Here is a 23358-nt window from a genome sequence, read left to right as displayed (position 1 = left end):
CTAGCTTTCAAATTCTAAAGGTGGCAGGGGTAAAATACAGGGAGCGAAAGGCTATTTACAATTTGTACAGAAACCAGATGGCAGTTATAAGAGTCGAGGGACATGAAAGGGAAGCAGTGGTTGGGAAGGGAGTAAGACAGGGTTCTAGCCTCTTCCCGATGTTATTCAATCGGTATATTGAGCAAGCAGTAAAGGAAACAAAAGAAAAATTCGGAGTAGGTATTAAAATCCATGGAGAGGAAATAAAAACCTTGAGGTTTGCCGATGACACTGTAATTCTGTCAGAGACAGTAAAGGACTTGAAAGACCAGTTGAACAGAATGGAAAGTGTCTTGAAAGGAGGATATAAGATGAACATCAACAAAAGCAAAACGAGGATAATGGAATGCAGTCGAATTAAGTCGGGTGACGCTGAGGGAATTAGATTAGGAAGTGAGACACTTAAAGTAGTAAAGGAGTTTTGCTATTTGGGGAGCAAAATAACTGATGATGGTCGAAGTAGAGAGGATGTAAAATGTAGACTGGCAATGGCAAGGAAAGTGTTTCTGAAGAAGAGAAAGTTGTTAACATCGAGTATAGATTTAAGTGTCAGGAAGTCGTTTCTGAAAGTATTTGTATGGAGTGTAGGCATGTATGGAAGTGAAACGTGGATGATAAATAGTTTAGACAAGAAGAGAATAGAAGCTTTCGAAATGTGGTGCTACAAAAGGATGCTGAAGATTAGATTGGTAGATAACGTAACTAATGAGGAGGTATTGAATAGAATTGGGGAGAAGAGGACTTGACTAGAAGAAGGGATCGATTGGTAGGACATGTTCTGAGGCATCAAGGGATCACCAATTTAGTATTGGAGGGCAGGGTGGAGGGTAAAAATCATAGAGGGAGACCAAGAGATGAATACACTAAGCAGATTCAGAAGGATGTAGGTTGCAGTAAGTACTGGGAGATGAAGAAGCTTGCACAGGATAGAGTAGAATGGAGAGCTGCTTCAAACCAGTCTTAGGATGATGACTACAACAACAACAAACTTCTACCTCTGTATGATAACTCTTCTATTCACAATATAGTGCGTGGCAGAGGGTTCAATGAACCACCTTCAAGCTGTCCCAATTTCATGAGAATATCTTATCGCAACGAAAAACGCCTTTGTTTTAATGACTGCCACTCCAATTCACGTTATCATGTCTGTGGTACTATCTCCTCTAAATTCGCGATAATACAAACAGAGCTTCCCATCTTTGTACTTTTTCATTGTCATCCATCAGCCCCATCTGATGTGGATCCCATGCCGCACAGCAATACTCCAGAATAAGGAGGACAAGCATGGTGTAAGCAATCTCTTTAGTAGACATGTTGCACCTTCTAAGTGTTCTGCCAGTGAATCGCAGTCTTTGGTTGGCTCTACCCACAACATTATCTATGTGATCGTTCCAATTTAGGGTATTTGTAATTGTAATCCCAAAGTATTTAGTTGAATTTACAGTCTTCCGATTTGTGTGAATTATCACATCATCGAAATTTAGCAGATTTCTTTTAGTACTCGTGCATAACTTTAGACTTTTATTTATTCAGGGTCAATTGCCACTTTTTGCACCATACCAATATCTTATCTAAATCATTTTGCAATTCATTTTCGTCAGCTGATGACTTTACAAGATGGAAAATGAAAGCATCATCTGCAAACAATCTAAGACGGCTACTGAGATTGTCCCCTATGTCATTAATATAGACCAGGAACAATATAGGGCCTAAAACTCTTCCTTAGGGAATGCCGGATATTATTTCTGTTTTACTCTATCACTTTCCATCTATTACTACAAACTGTGATCTTTCTGACTGGAAATCACGAATCCAGTAATACAACTGCGGTGATATTCCATAGGCACACAGTTTGGTTAGAAGCTGCTTGTGAGGAATGGTGTCGAAAGCCTTCTGGAAATCTAAAAATATGGAATCAATTTGAGATCCCCTGTCAATAGCACTCATTACTTCATGAGAGTTAGTTGTGTTTCGCAAGAACAATATTTTCTGAATCCGTGCTGACAATGTGTCAGTAAATCGATTTCTTCGAGGTACTTCATAACGTTTGAATACAGTATATGTTCCAAAACACTACTGCAAATCGATGTTAGTTATATGGGCCTGTAATTCAACAGATTACTCCTACTTCCCTTTCTGGGTATTGGTGTGACTTGAGCAATTTTCCAGTCTTTAGGTACAGATCTTTCCATGCACAAGCGGTTGCATATAACTGCTAAATATGGAGCTATTTTATCAGCATACTCTAAGAGGAACCTGACTGGTATACAATCTGGACAGGAAGCCTTGTTTTTATTAAGCAATTTAAGCTGCTTTGTGACACCAAGGATATCTATTTCTATGTTTCTCATCTTGGCTGTTGTTCTTGATTTGGGTTAAGGAATATTTACTTCATCTTTTTGGGTGAAGGAGTTTCAGAAAATCATGTTTATTAATTCTGCTTTAGTGGCACTAGGTACTAAGTGCATCTTGCCACTGGTGTGCTTTGTGTATGACCAGAACATCTTTGGGTTTTCTGCCAGATTTTGAGTGTGTTTCATTGTAGAAATTACTGAAAGCATCTCGCATTGAAGTACACACTATACTTCCAACTTCTGCAAACTTTGCCAATCTTGGGGATTTTGTGTTCTTTTACATTTGGCATGCTTTTTTCACTGCTTCTGCAACAGCAATCTGACCCATTTTGTGTATCATTGGGGATCAGTACCATCACTTATTAATTTATGTGGTATATTTCTGTCAATTGCTGTCTGAAACTATCTCTTTGAAATCATTCCACAACTTTTCTATTCTTACATGATCAGATTGGAAGGAGTGCAGATGGTCTCTTAAAAAGGCTTTAAGAGCATTTTTAACAGTTTTTGATTGTTGTAGGAGTTACGGTATTCAGCATAGCAGCTACTGCCTGTATTCGCCGTGATGCTCACTATTTGTCCAGGATTACTTGTTGCTAAGAGGTCAAGTATGCTTTCGCAACCATTTATGCTTCTAGTGGGCTCATGAACTACTTGTACAAAATAAATTTTCTGAGAAAGCATTCAGTACAATGTCGGATGACATTTTATGCCTGCCGCCAGCTTTAAATGTATAATTCTTTCAGCATATCGAGAGTAGATTGAAGTCACCACAGACTATAATTGTATGAGCGGGATACTTATTTGAAATGAGACTCAAGTTTTCTTTGAACTGTTCAGCAACTATATCTTCTGAGTCAGGGGGGGGTCGATAAAACGATCCAATTAATAGTTTAACCTATCAAGTATAACCTGTACCCATACTATTTCACAGGAACTATCTACTACAATTTCACTACAAGGCAAACTACTTCTGACAGCAATAAATACTCCACCACCAATTGCATTTAATCTATCCTTTCTGAACAGTGTTAGAAAAAATTTCTGTTGAGCTTATTTCCGGCTTTAGCCAGCTTTCTGTAACTAACTATTTGAGCTTCAGTGCTTTCTATTACGACTTGGAGCTCTGGTTCTTTCCCAACACAGCTGTGGCAATTTATAACTACAATACTGATCATTTCTACAACTACCTTACTGTGTTTTACCTGCCCCTTTTAGATGGATGCCCTTTCTGTGGTTCCCTGAGGCCCTCTAAACTAAAAAAACCGCTCAGTCCCTTCCACACAGCCCCTGCTACCCGTGTAGCTGCTTCCTGTGAAGAGTGGTAGAGATTCCAGACGAGTAAAGAAAATTGCATTCAGAATGAATGAAATAGTATAGGGCTGAACGCTTGAAGCAAATAGTCCTATCTTCAAAGAGAAAGTGAACGTGGAATGACTCAAGTGGTCCAATGTGGCCAATTGAATTAATAATAATAATAGAAAAAATAATATTTGAGGATGTAATAGAAAAAATAAATTTTGAGGATGTAAAATAAATAAATAAATAAATAAAAATAATACATCATTCTTGAAAAAGTTGTTAGAGAATGGAGAAAAGCAGGTGCACCAGCACACAGACTGGGACCAAAACGTAAGGGTGTAGAATTAGACTGTTTAGCACTTGCTGACAACATGGCACTGATTGCCCAAGACATTACCAATGCACAGAAACAGCTAGAATTATTACAAGAGCAGGCAACAAAAATAGGATTACAAATTTAATTTGAAAAACAAAATTTATGACTGACATCAAAGATGCACCTTCTGATCTCAAAATTGGTAATAACTATATCTCCCGAGTAAAATAATTTAAATATTTAGGTGAATGGATTGCAGAAAATTGTAATGAAAAGAAATCTGTCAGATCAAGAGTCCAGCAAATGGAGACGGTGTTTCAGTTAACAAAACACCTTTACAACAAAAAGTCTCTCGTGTAGCTGCAAAATATGACACTACACAACAGTAATTAAACCCGAAGCTCTCTACAAATCGGAGACACTAAACCTTCAGCACAGAACACTAAAAGGGGAATTAGGAGTGAAAAAACATAAAATAATGGGGAAAATCCTAGGAGCAAGAGCTAAAAATGGTGTGCATTATCTAAAACCCAATGCAGAAATATATAAAAATATCTCCATAATAACAGACAATGTGCATGATAAGAATCCACGTCATGGGGAATTTAGAAAGAATGGACCCAAACAGGTTAATGCACAAAATCCATGCATTTTTAAAGAACAAAACTACAAGACTGAACTGGTACGAACAGACGCAAAAAGACCTGAGAGAATTAGGGTCTCCAAATCAACATGACATAAATGAAATCAGAAAAATCACAAACACACGGGGTTTTGAGTAAGAAGAGAGAAAAACTAACCTACATCCTTGGTCTACACAATAAAAGCTAGCCCATTCATTGCTTATGAAGGAATACTGGGCGAAAAGGAAGGTCAACAAATGTTGATTACGCGTAGTCCTAAGTGATCCATCTGCGAAGAAGAAGAAGACAATATCGTTTACTGGAACAGGCACATGGATGACATAATATGCATGGTAGATGAACGTCAAAGCAAACCACAATAATTACACTACGATGAACATAAGAAAAGATAGACACAACCACAGTTTTGATGCATAAAGAAAACTCACAACATCAGAAGCAAAATAAATTCAACCACAAACCACGCACACAATTGCAATCAAGTTGCAAGCAGGTACTAAATGGAGTAATAAGATTTCCATAGACATTTATGATTACCAAAAATAGTTAACCACTAAAAAAGAAACACTAGTTGATTAAGTTAACAGTAAAATGATGACACAAATAATCAAAAACCAAATTGCATCAACACATACAAGCAGCATAATTACAGTAAAATGGCTTACTAGGACCTACCAAAGCAAATTCACATACAAAATTCATGATACATTAAAAAACAGGGCATGAACATTGCCTACAAAACAAATAATTCTATCCATAAAATTAAACTGAAATTAAAACCAGACTGATACTGACAATCTGGTCTCTACTAGCTCAACTGCTGGAACTGTGGAACAAAACTACATTGGGATAACTGATAGGACATTTGACAGAATGTACAGTACAAACCATTCAACACTTGCAGACCACATTAAACAGGAATACCATATACTGTAGCAAGTACTACAGAAAAAGATATGATCATCACAAAAATCAGTTAAGGAAACATACATACACACAAAGCATCAACACACAATGTTGTTAGTCAATGACCAAGTCAATATTTAAAACTAGACATCACATCACATCACATCACATCACACACCTACATTTAGGTTTTCAACTCCATCACTACTCCATTCCTCTTACGCATTAAATAAAGACCTAACAACATAATTAAAAAGAATAACATGTATCTGACAAATTGCAGAAAAAACAACAGTTTTACATCAAAGGAAACTAATGGTAAAGTTGATAACACTACAGAAAATGTACGATATATTTTTAGCCAGAAAGATACAAATAAACAGATCAATTGAGTTCCACACTTCAAATATCTCAGTGAGATCATAGAACCAACAGGGTTGGAAAAGGAAGCACAGAAAGTTCAGGGGTTCAAACGAGCATATGGGAGAATGTGTGAAATCTACAAGAAATGTATGTCCATTCATACAAAGATCAAACATTATAATACAGTGATTAAATCTGAAGTTCTGTATGCGAACAAAACCTTGGAACTTAATAGAAAACCTGATTTGGAGAACATCTTGGAGGAAAGAAAGAGCATGAGGAAAATGCTGGGATCAGATAAAAAAGGAGAGGGGTATAGACTCACATTATGCAAAGCAACAGAAGAACTGTCCAACCTTGCTGCACATATCAAGAAATGAAGGCTGAAATTCTACGGACACATTCATAAACTCCCATCTTCAAGGCTAACCCACAAGATTTTGACACACACTGCAAAACTGAAGAACATTCCATAGATAAAAGAACAAAAATATGACTTGGAAAAGTCACAGATAGGAACATTGGACGTACTAGACTGGAAACTTTAATGTTAGAAGATAAACTGATGGGTAGTAAAGCCAGAGAATGACGTCCCTAAAAGATCAGGGACCAAGTCATCAGAAGAAAGGAAGAAAGCACATAGCGAAAGAATGAAAGCTGTATGGGCTAATACATAGGTAAATCATAAATGTAATGCATTATCCGACAGAGTCCATATGCACATAACAATAATAATAATAATAATAATAATAATAATAATAATAATAATAAACAGTAATAGTGCTGCACTGTGGTGTGTTAAACAGAGAATGCATAGTTCTGTAAAGCAATGTGAGATTAGGCCAGAATTAACAGTACCAAACAAAGAAATAACCCAAACACATGCAAGCAGATGACATTTGCTAAAGCGAGTGAAAAAATGGCCTTTAAATACCATACAGAAAAATCAACATTTTTTTGTATTTTACTGTTTTTCGATCTAAAGGTCAAATCTGATTGTAAATATCTTTCATTGCCAAGTTTTACTTCAACAAAATGTAATGCAGTTGGTGACACAAACAAGAATTTTCTTGTAGCTGCAAAGACAGAATTAAAACATTCCCAACAACTGTAAAGTAACTACAGACAATATGACCACACAAATTAGGAATGGAAGATATTTTCATTTCTGCTGCTTCCCAATTCTCAATATTTTCATCATTCTTTGGTTCACTCTTAATCTATAATCTGTATTCTTACACTGTAGATCCCACTCAAGAGGTCCTGTAATCCTGCCTCTTTTCTTAGAGGAGATTGACGTCATCATAACACCTTATCATTGATACCCTTTCACTGGACACTTCAACCCCACTTTTAAATCTTTCTTTTTTCCTTCCACTGCTACTTGGCATACGTGTTGTCCAGCAGAGGAGAAACACTGTACACTTGGCTTATGTTCTTTTTAATCTGAGCATTTCTCTTTTTGGCCTCCATTCTTATTGCACCTACTTGGTTGATGTCCCGATACTTTTAGAGATTCTTCAGGACTTTCATTTATCCCTTCTGTTTTGATTGCATATCTTACAAAAGCTGTGTCAAATTCTGACTCTAGAACTAGGTGCCACACTTTCTCCGAACTGACAACCATTTATTCTTCTATCATTGTATCAGACAGTGGCTCACATTGTACTCTTTCCTCCTACCCATTTTCTCTTCCATCTACACTTTTAATGTGGGCACCATTTGTTTTAAATTATCCAAAATTTATTTTGACTTTCCTATGTGCTGATGTTGGCCATCTGACAAACAATTCTTTTTCAGTTTCATCACATTTTTTCCTACAGCCATTTGACTTTTGTTTCTTTGCACTTCCTACTGACTTCATGTGTTAGTGTTCTGTAGTGCTACAGTTCTTTCTTTTGCTACTTTTATTTCCTTGTCTAATCAATTGATTTAATATTTGTTCCATTATACAATTTCTTTGTAGATATCTTTTTCCATGCTGATGTTTTGCTGTCCAATTATTTGTGGTTATCCTTTTCAGAAATTCCATTCCTCCCCATCTGAACTTCTTACTGTGGTCTTCAGTTTCACAATATCTACAGCATCAGAGAATCTCAAATACACATCCTCAGTACTTCAGTACCCCACCTCCTCCTACAATGATCCATCCTGAATGCTCTCTGAAACTATGGCTTCTCTTCACTATTACTAGATTGTGATCAAAGTCCATATCTTCATATGAGCAGGCTCGCAATCCAATATCTGATTCCAGAATCTTTGTTTTACCATAATGTAACCCCACTGGAAGTTTTGTGAGTCTACTGGACTTTTGCAAGTAAAAGTGCTCCCCTAATGATTTTCTATCAATGTATCAGCCACTAATACCTGAAATTTACTGCGGAACTCATTGAGTCTGCCCACTCTATGCCCTCCTACTGTGAACTCTATATTCTCCTGCAACTTTCCCTGCTATTCCTTCCCCTACTATAGTGTTTCAGTACAACATGATTATTAAATTTTGACCTCTCTTTAAGAACTGTATTATCTATTGAACGGCCACATATATTCTCTGTACATCATCAGGTCTGGTAAGGTTATCAGTATATTTCAACAGTTCCTGCTTTCCACTGCATATGCGGCATCCACAGATGGTTAGGCTATAAGGAAGAGACCTTTAGACATGGAATGAATGACAGCTATCAAAGTGGATGTACTGTTTGGTGGTTGGCATACTGTATACTGATGTACATATTTATGGAGCCATCTGAGATGTGGAGATCGAAGAAAGATGGCTCGATGACTTGAGGAGGACCAAGTGAAGCTGATTTGAGAACTGGTGTTGAGGTTATGGAAGAAAAGGTGAAGGCTGTCCTTGTTTTGCGCCAAGATCATAAAACTGTCATGAATGAATCCAAATCAGACAATAGGTTTTAGGTGTTAACTATGTAGGAAGGATTCATGCAAATGGCCCGAAAATAAGTTTGCACAGGATAGTGGCATATGAGTACTCATGGTAGTACCACAATTTGTTTGTAGATTCAGCCTACGAATGTAAAATAATTTTGGGTCAGAATGTGGTTGGCTAGGTATCGGAAAGATGTTGAGAAAGGTAATGAGGAATGTTTGTGTATGAAGATGTCACATCTACAGTGACCAACAAGGTGTCCGGCAGTAATGTGATAGGAACCGTGGAGAGGCAGTGTCTTGAATGTAGGATGGTAGGTTATGGAAAATAGTTTGGAGGCGTTGGTAATCAAAGACAGAAGTTTGTTATGTGGGAGCATTGTACAAAGAGCATAATGGGATGACCTGTAAGCAGACCTATGGGGCTCGGTTTGCAGGGTAGGTAGAAGGTAAAAGTTTGTAGGGTTGATGGTGTGAGAAGGGAGATGGGCTCAGGTGCCAGGTTCTGGGATGGACTTATGGCCTTGAGAAACTGCATGAGGTCATGTTTTCCTTTTGAGATGGAATCACAGTTGTAAGGTTTGTATGCAAATGTGTTGGCAGAGACCCTCAACCACATACAGCAGTCACCTTTCTAGATGTCTATCTTCATCTCTACTTTCAGAGTATGTTGATGCAACAGCTCCATACTTAATCATTTACAACTGCTTGGTCAATGAAAGATCTGTACCGAAAGACTAGAAAGTTGCACAGCTCACACCAATATTAAAGAAAGGTAGTAGGAATAATCCACCAAATTACAGGCCCATGTCATTAACAACAATATGCAGCAGGATTTTGGAACATATGTTATATTCAAACATCATGAATTACTTCGAAGAGAATGGTCTATTGAAAAACAGTCAACACAGATTTAGAAAACATTTTTCTTGTGAAACACAACTAGCTGTTTATTCCATATCAAGTGCACCAACCATCAACAATACCTCCACTTTGAGTGGTATTGACAAGAGATTTCAAATTGATTCTGTATTTCTAGATTTACAGAAGACTTTTGACATAGTACCACACAAGCAACTTTTAGTGAAATTGCATACTTATGGAATATTGACTCAGTTATGTGAGTGGATTTGTGATTTTCTGATTTACAGTTCATAGTAATTGATGGAAAGCCATTGAGTAAAATGGAAGTGTTTTGTGGCGTTCCCCAAGGTAGAGTTATAGGCCCTCTGCTGTTTCTTATCTACATAAATCATTTAGGAGGCAGTCTGAGCAGCAGTCTTAGGTTGTAGTAAAACAATTTAGAAAAGATAGCTGTACGGTGTGAAAATTGGCAATTGTCCCTAAATAATGAAAAGTGTGAGGTCATTTACACGTGTGCTAAAAGGTATCCACTTAACTTTGGTTACACAATAAATCAGTCAAATCTAATGGCCGTAAATTCAAGTAAATACTTAGGAAATACAACTACGAACAACTTAAATTGGAAAGAACACACACAAAATGTGGGGCAAGCAACCCACAGACTGCGTTTTATTGGCAGAAAACCTACAAAAAGTGAAATGTCTACTAAACAGATGACCTACACTACACTTCTCCACTCTCTTTTGGAGTAATGCTGCACAGTCTAGGGTCCTTATTATATGGGATTTACAGAGTACACTGAGAAATTTCAAAGAAGAGCGGCATGTTTTGTATTATCACAAAATAGGGGAGAGAGTGTCACTGACATGATACAGGATTTGAGGTGGACATCATTAAAACAAAGGTGTTTTTCATTGCGACAGACTCTTCTCACAAAATTTGAATCACCAACTCTCTCCTCCAAATGTAAAAATAATTTGTTGAATCCAACCTACACAGGCAGAAACGATCATCATAACAAAAAAGGGTACACAGATCACATGGGAATAATAGAGAATTATTGTGATGGTGGTTCGATGAACCCTCTGTCAGGCACTTAAGCATGATTTGCAGAGTATTGATGTAGATGCGGACGGCTCCATACATACGACTCTCCATATCAAGTGCACCAACCATCAGCAGTACCTCCACACTTTGACAGCTGTCACCCATCCCATGTCAAAAAGCATCTTCCTTACAGCCTTACCAATCACAGAAGCTGCATCTGCAGTAGAAAATACAAATTGTTAAAATATACCAATAACCTTACCAGAGACTTAACAGATGGTCAGTATCCTACCCAGCTCATTCTCAAGAAGTCTCCAGTGCCACTAGTAAACCTGTTAAACAGCCACTGGCCAGCAATAGTCTGATCACCCAGTATCACACTGGCCTTAAAAAACTCAACCACAATCTCTATCAGGCTTTCAACTTCCTCGCGTTATGCCACGAGATGAGAGATACGCTACCCAAAATCCTAGCCACATCCCTCACAGTAGTGTTCTGCTACCCACCCAACCTACGTACAGTACATCCTTGTCCATTTCTATTTCAATCCTACTCCCACCCCCGCACTCTATGGGTCATTCTCTTGTGGTCGGCCCAGGTGTAAGACCTGTCCTACACCTCCCTACCCCCTCCTACCACAGTACAGTCACAAACACTTCCTACCCCATAAAAGGCAGGGCCATATGGAAAAGAAGCTATGTTATATATCAGCTATGCTGCATTTAGTTTACAGCAGTGTATGTGAGCATCCCAGGTAACCAACTGTCTACTCACATGATTGACCACTGTCAAACTATGGCAAACCATAAATTTGAGCATACCGTTTTCGAACATACTGCACACCACAACACAAATTACTTCAACAATTGCTTCAGTATGCAGGCCATTTGGATAATCCCTTCCAGAACAAGTTTTACTGACCTACACAGATGGGAATTGTCTCTCCAACACATCCAACACCCTTGCCGTTCCACTGGACTAAACCTCTGCAAAACTGTTCACACTGCCTCACCTTGCCTTTTCCATTCTCTTTGCAATCCATATCACTCCTTATTCATCCAAATCATGCACTACTTGTCCCATCACTCTTTCCCCCTCCCCCAATATCACGAGCATTCTCTCCCCCCCTTTCAACCCCTCTCCCTTTCTCTCCCATCCCTTTCTCCCTCTGCATCTTCATTTTTCTCTTTCCTTTTCCCCCTTCATGTCTCCAGCTCTTCTCTTAATACATATCTTTTCCTCGCTGCATATTTTTCACCTTCTTGTGTGGCCACAAAGTCCTGTCTCTTTCCTGCTATTTCCTCCGCACCTCTATTCCCTCCCCACCTCCAACAGCTCAGACGACTGGTTTAAAAAATTGAGTATCAATAATTAATCTTCTTGTGACTTCAGGAGTGTGTGTGTGTGTGTGTGTGTAGGTATGTACTATTGCTGGAAAAGGAGCTACTGTTCAAAAGCTAGTGTGAACACTGTTTTCTGTTATGTGTTACTGTGTTCCACATGATGTGCTATAGGTGAGTGGTTACCTTCCCATTATTGTTATGAATTTAGGTACCTTATCATATGACAAAATTGGTCAGAATAATGAAAGCTGAAGCTACTGTAACTTACGTCATCCACATTTTCTGCTGACTGCAGTCTAAGATATTCCAGTTGAGCATGTGTGTATAACTCTTGCATTTAAGCATATTATAGTTAAACAAAAAAAAAAGAGCTTAGTGCATTAGTGAATTTCAAGTTTATTATGCTATTTGAATTTGCATTCACATTAAAGTTATCAAATACAGGAAGGTTATTACGAATAACCTGAGAAACTACACCTATGCAGCACAATACATGGCATTGATTGGGCAATATACAACTATTACTTAAAATCTTTATTGTGCAGTGTTACACCCACCATTTCAATTGATGTTTCTTTTATATTATGTACATGATTTGATTTTCTTGTAACTGCTATATATTTACTACATTAAACTGCAACATCAAATGAATGTTGCACTTTTTAGATCTGAACATACTTTGCAATTCATCTCACTATTACTTGATATATTGATTGAGCAATTATCCTGCTCAATTTGTGCATCTCTTTGCATTCTACCAGACTTCCATTCTGCCAGACTACCACTTCCTAACTGGAAGAGTACAGAAAGTTGAAATAAGCAGTTCACATAATATGCAAAAAACTGGTGATTTCTCAAACTGGGGAACACTCAAGAATGGGGTGCTGCAAGGTTCGGTCTTGGGTCCTCTGCTGTTCTTAATCTATATTAATGACTTGCCATTCTATATTCACAAAGATGTGAAGCTGGTACTTTTTGTCGATGATACAAGTATAGCTATCACACCCAAGAGACAAGAATTAACTGGTGAAATTGTAAACAATGTTTTTCAGAAAATCATTAAGTGGTTCTCTGCAAATGGGCTCTCATTAAACTTTGACAAAACACAGTATATACAGTTCCACACAGTAAATTGAATGACACCATTAATAAATATAGACTTCGATTAGAAATCGGTAGCTAAGGTAGAATATTCAAAATTTGTAGGTAAGCGCTGATGAGGGGTTGAACTGGAGAAGAAAAACATATAAGATCTGCTGAAATGTTGAGATCAGCTACTTATGCTTTTGTATGGTATCATATTCTGGGGTAACTCAGAGTAAAAGAGTGTTCATTGCACAAAAGCGTGGAATCAGAATAATTGATGGAGCTCATTCAAGATCATCCTGCAGACACTTACTCAAAGAGCTAGGGATCTTCACCGTAGCCTCCCAATATATATATTCACTTATGAAATTTGTTATTGACAATTCGAACGAATTCAAAAGTAATAACAGTGTACATGGCTACAACACTAGTAGAAAGAAAGATCTTCACTACTCAAGGTTAAATCTAAATTTGGCTCAGAAGGGGGTAAATTATGCTGCCATAAAAGTCTTTGTTCACTTACCTAATAGCATCAAAACTGTAACAGATAGCCATATAGAATTTAAAAGGAAATTAAAAGAATTTCTGAATGGCAACTCTTTCTACTCATTAGATGAATTTTGGAGTATAGGAAGTAGGTTATTCCCCCACCCCCCATCCAAAAAACAAAAACAAATATTAAGTGTCATGTAATATTTTGTGTAACGTAATATGTTGCATGGACACTTTTTATTAACCTGATACATTCCACATCATTATGAAGTGTCGTATTCATGATCTATGGAACAAGTACTAATCTAATCTAATCACTTCTCTTCTTTTTCACTTTTCCTACTTCTTTCTTTTGAAACCAATATTAAATTCTAAAATGCAAAGAATTTATCTGCACTGTTTTTCTGCAGTTATTTATACATTTAATGGCATGGGATATAATTATTCTTGTTGCAGTGTGGTTTGGAGTTCATCTGAAGCTAGTTGGGTAAGTCAATTCAGAAGGTCGGAGTAGGTTAAAGACTTACCAGCTCTAACAGCAAAATGCCAAGAAAAGCACTGGGATATTCAAAGCAACCTGAAGATAACTTTACTTAGCTTGCTTACTCTATTCTTACACTAATCCATAATAATTTTAGCATTTACATCCCTGTTCATCTGATTATTAGAGTTGTTCAAATATTCACGCACTTACCCAAAGCATTTTCTGGTGGTAACAGGACATGATCTGTGTAAAGGTATTCGAGAAATGCTCTGTATACAGGATATGTATAGTACTCCATATTGAGTTCACTGAAAAAGTGAAGCACACAACAGTTGATAAGGTGAATAATGTGCTATTATTAATTAAAAATTAGTATCAACTGTAGTATTTACATACCTTCTTGTACTTTCCTGCCAATTGTGTTCAAACATAGCCCTGAAATGTTCGCACCGAATCTTCAACACTGTCTTGTGGACATAAATTGGCCTACCTTGAACATTGATTGTCAGGTCACTAGTGTTCTGAAAATGGAACATTTGTTGACTGTATCAGTTTCTTCAGAGTGCTTAAAAAAAAAAAAAAAAAAAAAAAAAAAAAAGGCGAACTAAAAACAAATTGAACTTACGATGCTCATAAGTATTCTGACAATCGCCACTCACAAAATAAGACTTGTATGCTATGTACGAGTCTATAGAGTTAACAACCACTCCAATCTGCATTATTATAAATGACAGACACCTTTAAAAAAAAAATAAAAAACTAGCCCTTTCTTAAATATATGAAATTATAGCTAAATGAGTCTTACTTTCATTATTTTACTTTCACAGTGTCCACAAATAAATGAGTTTAACAATGCATGTAAAACTGATCACTGGCTTCAATGTTACACCCATTTCAGGAGTAACTGCCTGAATGAAAATAAGACATTATATATAAAGTTTTATTTCCGGTCACAGACTACAAATGCCTTCCGATTATATTCTTTCTTAACAATCGGCATGTCTACAATATAAACCAATTAGCTCCTTGTTCAAATCTAAACCAGTGTCTCATTAAAAAATAATTTAATTGCAAATTTATTAATAAGAAAGATTCTCTCCTGTACTGATAAGATTTTTTCCATGATAGAATGAAGATTATAACTGAACATCCTACCAATGATGATGCCATTAAAGACAGCACACAAACAATGACTGGATAAGGAAAGGAACTGTACATTTCTCAAGGAAACACCATAACAACATTTGCCTTAAGCAATTTAGAAAAACCATTTAGTATGTTGTTATGGATGTATGGGTTGTTTATATTCTACATCTATATACTATTTCCATTATGACAGTATTTCAGTAGAAAGTGCTCAAGCACAAGCAAGACTAAACTGCCACAAAATATAATATAGTTCCCAAGACAGCAAAAACTAACAAAAATGTAATGATTCCAGAAAATTACATAGTCGTATAAAAAGTCTTTGATAGCGCGACACTTGCTTTCTAACACATTACACCTGCTGTCACACAACTATTGCAGTTGTCAAAAGTATTCTGACTCTCAGCATATACAATAACAGCATAATGTAAATCAAAAGTCAATGCCAGCTCCAGTAAGAAGTATACTCTTTATATAACAACTTATTACTATGTAACAATTAAATTTGTTCCAAGCAGTAGACACAGGAATATCTAAAAGAGAGAGAATATTAGGATGCAGGTGGATGTGAATGGAATGATCAGATAGGCTCAGTCATGGGTGAAGCAGGTGGTAGACTTCAGTTTATTGGTACAATGCAAGGGAAGTGCAATCCTCACAAAGGAGATTGCTTACAAATCACTCACGCAACCACTTCTAGAGTATTGCTCAAGTGTGTGGGACCTGTACTAAATATAACTAACAGGGAATACTGAATGTATACAGGGAAGGGCAGCACAAATGATCGCAGGTTTGTTTGATTCATGGAAGAGTGTCGCAGAGATACTGAAGGTGCTGAACTGGCAGACTCTTGAAGACAGACTTAAACTATTCTGACAAAGTCTCTTATGGAAGTTTCAAGAACCGACTTTAACTGATGACTCTTAGGCATACACTACGACCCCCTATGTATCGCTCATACAGATATCATGAGGGTTAGATTAGAATAATTAATGCTTGCACAGACACATTCAAACAATCATTCTTCCTGCATTCCATGCATGAATGGAACAGGAAGAAACCCCAACAACTGGTACAATTGGATGTCCCCTCTGCCATGCACTTCACAATGGTTTTCAGAGTGTAGATATAGATGAAAAAAAACTTTTATAGTAATACATACCACTCCAAAGGAGTGGAGCATATCCCTAAATATTCTTACCAGTGATTGATGCAACAAAAGCTGTCTATATACAAGCGTAAACTGAAAAGTAATGCATATATGCTAGTAGAACACAAACAGAATCAATTAGGAAGATCACGCAAAAAGTACAATAAAATACAACTCTTAAGCTTCAAAACTATACATTTACTTTTCAACATCGTCACCATTAAGACTAGCCCATTTCTCGCACAATGCATAACAAGTTGTTTTATCACTGAAAAATGCTTTTGACTTTTCTAGAATCCAAGACTTGACAGCTGCCTTCACCTCATCATCCAAGGTGTCATAATTACCCTTGAGGTCCACCCTTTTTAGAGGAAAAAATAAAAATTGACTTTGTGAGCATCCAAAAACAGAGTCAAAAGGTAGGGTGTTTGTGTGTGTGTGTGTGTGTGTGTGTGTGTGTGTGTGTGTGTGTGCTTTTTAACTTTTTCATCTGAGGAGAAGATAGATGTTGATACTCAGCACTCTTCTCTTCTGGGTCGTAACAATGGACGCACAGCTCATCCTCCATCACAATATTCAACAGGTCGTCATCTCCATCATCACAGTAGTCCTGCAGAAGTTGCTTGCAGAATTCCAATCGACACCATTTATCCTCATCTGTGAGACAGTGGGGTACCCATTGTGCACAGATTTTATGGTATCTTAGATGTTCAATAAAGAAGCTAATGTGTTAATTACGTATTCCAATATGGTTTGTGATATGCTTTTGAGTGATTTGCTGACTATTCTGAATCATGAATGTTTCATCAATTATGGCTTTTCCTGGCTTGCAAGCACAAAATTTTATTATCCAGCAATTTACAGCACACCTACCAACAGCATCTTCATAAACCCCCTTAAATAATGATGAATCTCACTATGAGTCATTTTTTCAACAGTTAAAAATCTGATAACAGCATGCTTTTTAGCTCATGCTGAGACAACACTAGAACACTGTACTTCCTCTACTCAAAATACAATGGATCAATGCAACACACTCAAACTGCACATGTGTACAGAGGGGGTAAATTACCTTACACATGCCACTTGGTATTTTTCTCAGGTCATTTAGATTGCATTATACAAGCACGTTTGCATTACTTTTAAGTCTACCATCACTGTAAATAAAAAATAACACAAAATATAACAAAGATATTGTTCCATGGCTTTATTTTTCAGGATGTAAATGGGGTCAAGAAGGGGGGAAAAATCCCACATTTTTCCCAGATCTCTCACTTAAAAACACAATTTCCCATGTGAAAATCCACTTCTCCCAAAGTGAAACTACACTTTTTCCATGATAAGTGACAGTGTAGTTTCCCTCTGAGCAGTCAAAACATCAATACTATAAATGGTAAATGTTTCATACAACAGCATAGAATTTACCAGCACTTTAGAAAACGAAACCCGGAAAGGGGAAAAGCACGTTAATTTCTGAAGCACTGAAATATAGATTGCAATGCACTTCTATAAGCCAATCATAGCTCATGCCAAGTGATCTTGCCAGATAATGACAGCAGATATTCAGAGCATAGGACATGTGATGTAGTCAGCCAATAGCAACATCACTGTTAAGTAGTGGTGAACACACAAACAGGAAAAGTTAATGGCTTAAATTAATGAACGAAGTGTAGCTACAAGAAAAGCTAAGCTTTCATATATAATATTGGTCTTTTTAGTATGTGTAGGTATAAGATATTCCATGGAAATGTGCCATTAAAATTTTAAACAATGTCATTAATTTCTGGTCTTCTGGACTGAAAATTATTCTAAGGGATTGGTATTCAAATTGTTAGGTTTTAAATGAGAGTCAAACACACTGCAATTTAAGAAAATCACTGCTCATTCTAACACGTAACAATTCATCTTGCATTAAAGAAAATTTGATTTGAAAATAACGCTTTTCAAAGAAACATTCGTAATATTTTCCTGCAACCTCTTCGACACAGGTTCGTTTCAGCAGCTGCCAGAAAACAGGCATAACTGCGCGTAGGCAGCTATGACGACGTAGGAAGCTCATATGTTTGTACAGGTGTAGCACTGAATTCTTACATGAGGAAATAGGACATCAGAGAATACTCAAAGATCTTAGGAATTTTGTAAAGTATACTAAAATGCATAATTCAGTTTAAAGAACGCATCCGTATGTCCAGATTTACAATGGAGTAGGCCCCAATTTTATATTAAGCTTTTCATTGCACTTTTCGGGATGCAAATTTTCTTGGAATACCAGTACTGTATTGTCTCCTGTTGGTTCTTTCTTACAGCATAATGCCATACATGCCAGAAATAGGCTGCATCTCTGGTAAAGATTCATAAAACCCACATTCATTTAGCAAATCTACCAAAATAACTTCGTTCTTGTGCAAGGCGATTAATGCTTGACTGCCAAAAACATGGAAATAAAATAAAATCATAAAACTGAAAGTAATAACATATTTTAGCCTTCCTTAAATACGTGAATGTATTTTAATTCACTTCATAGCTCCCAACCACAGAAATCAGTTTTGTTTTCATTTGATGTGTGAATTGTAAATGAAGAGAGAGCATCAAAATAACTAAACATAAACAAAAGTCACTATCCCCCTCCCCACTACAATGAACACTGCTCTGTGCATGCGCGAATCTGGCAGCTTAGGCGAGCCAGAAAAATTTTTCTGGGTAGCATAACTGCTTCTTGCTACTGCTGCAGCCACACTTCAGGTAGCCAGAAGCTGAAGGTACTTCTCATACACAACACATCTGCACATGCGCATGAGCCCACTGGTAACTGCTCAAAAGGAACTTAATGTAAATAGAAATGACGTCACACTCATCGGGAGTAGTTTGCTGCTGTTATATATTCCATTGTCTTTGTCCTAAGGCATTTGACACATTTTGCTCTTGGCAGGCACTTGTGTGTGCCCTGTGTTTTGTTGTAGATGGCACATTTCCTTTGCAACTTACATTTTATTTTGGCTTTATTCTCTCGTTCACTTTTTATTGCTGCAGTATTATTCTGCAGTAGTGGGATACAGTAAAATTCTTTGTCAGACTATTAGTTTTTACCAGACAAAATTACAAAAATTTCACTGAAGACTAAAACAATGAAAAAATTTCTGGGTTTTTCCCGGTTTTCTCCCAGATAAAAGAATTCCCGGGTTTTTCCGGGATTTCCTGGTTGTCCCAAACATTATACACGCTGTTTTTATTGTGCATGTGATAAGTCATATTGTAGGACAGTTTACCAATTGACAAAAGGAAATACCTCCTCAGATGAAGAAATGGGTATTCCATTGATCACCACCCTGCCCTGTAGATGTGAAGGATTTTCAAGAACTCTTTATGTCAACAATAAATCAATGATATATTATGAGTGAGCTGAACTTTTGAGTTAAAAATACGAATCTTGCACACAAAAAAAATTAAGATGTTTGATTCATATGAAGTGACGATGTATTTGAAGAGGAGGAAAATTCATCAAAGGTGAAGTCACATATACAGGGCAAAGCAAAATTCACGCACTCTGTCTTCGCAGCGCGACTCCTCACATGCCAGCGATAAAAAAAATCTCTCACACAAAATTTCGTCTGGCGAGCACATCTGGCAGAAAAGGGCGTTAAAGAATGGCAATCTGCCAACACAATAACAACACCTACTGTAACTACCTCTGACCACACATATTATTCATGCTGTACAGTTGGTGCAGTAGACAGAGTTTTGGGTTAGCATGCAGGAGGTCAAGGGTTCAATCCAGGGATGGGGGCGCATCTTTTTTTTTTTTATTTGCTAATTTCATTCAAACATTTCATACTGTAATGTACACCATTTCTTACATCACATGTATCCTAAATTTACAATATTTTGTAACGCTGAACACACCAAATACGTGGTTATGGCTCTGTGCACTATAGGACTTAAAATCTGAGGTCATCAGTACCCTAGAACTTAGAACTACTTAAACCTAACTAGCCTAAGGACATCACACACGTCCATGTCCGAGACAGGATTCGAACCTGTGACCATAGCAGTCACGCGGTTCCGGACTGAAGTGCCTAAAACCGCTCAGCCACCACAGCCAGCGATTAGACAAATAAGGAATAGACTGTTGAAACAATTAATGGAGGCATGGTGATAACACATACAAATAGTAACCAAGTTTGGATATTGTTGGTAACGCAAGTTGCTAGTCCTACTCGTAATGTAAGGCCCTAACAAAATGTAAAGGACCTGAACGAGGCAAGAATAATAGTTGGAACTAATCTATGTGACCATTAAAGGAGGGTACAAAGAAAATAGGTTTCACGTCTAGTAGATGAAGTGGTGCGAATAAATTTGAGCCCACAACGTGGAAAGGGCTTCTTTCACAGCTGACCACTCTTCCATTTCTACGTATGAGTGTTGCCCGATTGACACTCTTTAACAACCTTTTTCTGCCGCATGTACTCGCAAGACGAAATTTTCTGAGGGACCTTTTTTCATCGCTAGCATGTGAGGAGTTGCGCTACGAAGTCCAAATGCGTGAATTTCGCTTCACCCTGTATATCATAATTTGTGTTTTTAAATAATCACTACAGCCTTTGTGAAGATATATGCAAGACCACTGCAGGAGATTCACAGTCAAACAGCTGTTATACAAGTAACTAACAACCCTATATCTGAAGCAACAATTACACCACATCTGTGATCCTAGTGCAGGACACAAATTACAAAGTGGATGGAAGATCTTAGCGACAAACCACAGAAGAAGAGTAAATGCAAGAAGAAATGTATGAAATGAATCAATTTTTTGCTTCACCCAAAACGTATTAATTAAAGAGAGAACTGTTTACTCACTGAAGTTGATCGGAAATTTAAATTTTGCAAGAAATTGATATGGGGACTACAAAATGTGATAAAAAGATAACAGGTCATAAAAGAACTGTGTATTTAAAACTAAGTGCTAAAGTCAGTTATGAATAATTTGGTACTGATAACCTGTAATTAGAGGTTTGAGTATTATATTCAACAAAGAAGATTTTTCTAGACGGTGACAGTACAGAACAAAGGTGGCTTATTTGGTGGTCAGTGACAAATTGCTGTGGTCACCTGATGACTACTGAGCAATTTCTAGGATGAGACACAGCAGAACCAATACTCCACACTTTCACCAAGGGCACCAGCGGTGCATTGCAGTCTACCTTACCATATGACACTGTGGTTCTATTTGTTGATTTTCTTTTAAACAGTGATTTTCCAGCCCTATATAAGTAACTTTTGTAATATGGGGAAGTGTTTTGTGCATCATATTTGAATTGCATGCAAGTATTAATAGGCACAATGGAAGAGCACCTCTAGGATTCTTTTGAAAAGCTTAAACAATTTAAAGCAGATGGAAAAGCTGGATTTGAATAATTAAAGGTAAAAACTAATGATGATATGGGGGCAACTAAGTTCAAACTCAGACACAACAAATTCCAATATTATAATATTCCTGGGTCATGTCAAGAAAAAGACTCAGAGAAATCTAAGAATATCAGATTTAAAGACAACTGCACTGGATTTAGAAGGTGGTTGCATTCTGAGATACTTAACTGTTTAAGTGTCAAAATGGCCCAGCCAGTATAATAATGAAATACAAGTCTGCATGTACTCTTTGGGAATTGTAATCAGTACAACTGCACAATATACACTGAAGCACCAAAGAAACTGGTATAGGAATGCGGATTCAGATACAGAGATATGTAAGCTGGCAGAATACAGTGTTGCGGTCAGCAGTGCCTATATGAGACAACACAAGTGTCCAGTGCAGTTGTTAGATTGGTTACTGCTGCTGTAATGGCAGGTAATCTAGATTTAAGTGAGTTTGAACATGGTTTTATAGTTGGTGCATGAGCGATGGGACACAGCATCTCCGAGGTAGTCATGAAGTGGCGATTTTCCCATATGACCATTTCACGAGTGTATCGTGAATATCAGGAATCCAGTAAAATATCAGATCTCTGACATTGCTGTGGCAGGACAAACATCCTGCAAGGATGGGACCAACAATGACTGAAGAGAATCGTTCAACATGACAGAAGTGAACCCTTCTGCAAGTTGATGCAGATTTCAATGCTGGGCCATCAAGAAGCATCAGTGTGCGAATCATTTAATGAAATTTCATCGATATGGGCTTTCGGAGCCAAAGGCCCACTCGTGTATCCTTGATGACTGCATGATAAACTTTTACGTCTCTCCTCGCCTTGCCTGAGTCCACCAACACCAACAATGGATTGTTGATGACTGGAAACATGTTCCGGATGAATGTGTACAGGTATGGATACAACCTCATGAATCCATGGACCCTGCATGTCAGCAGGGGACTGTTAGAGCTGGTGGAGGCTCTATAATGGTGTGGGGTGGGTGCAGTTGCAATCAGTGTGGAGATGCTAGTCTCCCATCAGGTGCCTCCCCAGGTGATGGATTGGGGAACATTCACCAGATATGGTGGACACCAGGGAAATCGAATACCCGGGGGGACCAAAACCAGCAAAACAACTGCTGCCTTGCATTTGGGAGTTGGGTCTCCAAAGGCTAAGGGAAGAAAACCCTGATTAAAAAGCACCCATCCCACAGTAGGGGTGGACGCCGGCTCTGTAAAAAACAATTGCTGCAAAACTTCTACAAAGTAAAGCTGGGCGGATGAAGAAAGACTGACCTGGCATGGAAAGGGACAATGAGGGTGGAATACAAGTAAATGAAGGAGGGAAAATACGGAATAAGAGAAATATAATGCCTAGATCATATCTATACATTGGTTCTCAGAATGTGAGATCTCTACATCGCCCAGGAGCACCAAAATAATGCTGGATCAAATAATGAAGCTGAAGAAAAGTATAATAGCACAACAAGAAATTAGATGGATGGACAGTGGAATTTTAGAAAAGAAGGAAGCAA

The 23358-nt window shown here is 37.6% G+C and overlaps 1 protein-coding gene across 8 annotated transcripts in view; it reads right to left on the bottom strand.

The window, feature by feature from the left end:
* The window catches only part of LOC126328814 (RCC1 and BTB domain-containing protein 1-like), a 203583-nt gene that overhangs the window by 73676 nt on the left and 106549 nt on the right, over positions 1-23358 (bottom strand). For all 8 annotated transcript variants that reach the window (XR_007561953.1, XR_007561969.1, XM_049996072.1 and 5 more), the window contains 2 exons: positions 14523-14647; positions 14337-14434 (listed from right to left, as the gene is read on the bottom strand). Coding sequence is in view for 6 of the 8 variants with exons in the window: in XM_049996072.1 (XP_049852029.1) it covers positions 14337-14434; positions 14523-14647 (223 nt within the window). In the remaining 2 variants the exon portion in view is untranslated. The remainder of the gene's footprint in view (positions 1-14336; positions 14435-14522; positions 14648-23358) is intronic.

Source organism: Schistocerca gregaria, chromosome 2, assembly GCF_023897955.1.
Source record: "Schistocerca gregaria isolate iqSchGreg1 chromosome 2, iqSchGreg1.2, whole genome shotgun sequence".
Taxonomy (NCBI): Eukaryota; Metazoa; Arthropoda; class Insecta; order Orthoptera; family Acrididae; genus Schistocerca; species Schistocerca gregaria.
Note: the sequence above shows the minus strand (reverse complement) of the source record. Positions and strands in the feature narration are given on the sequence as shown.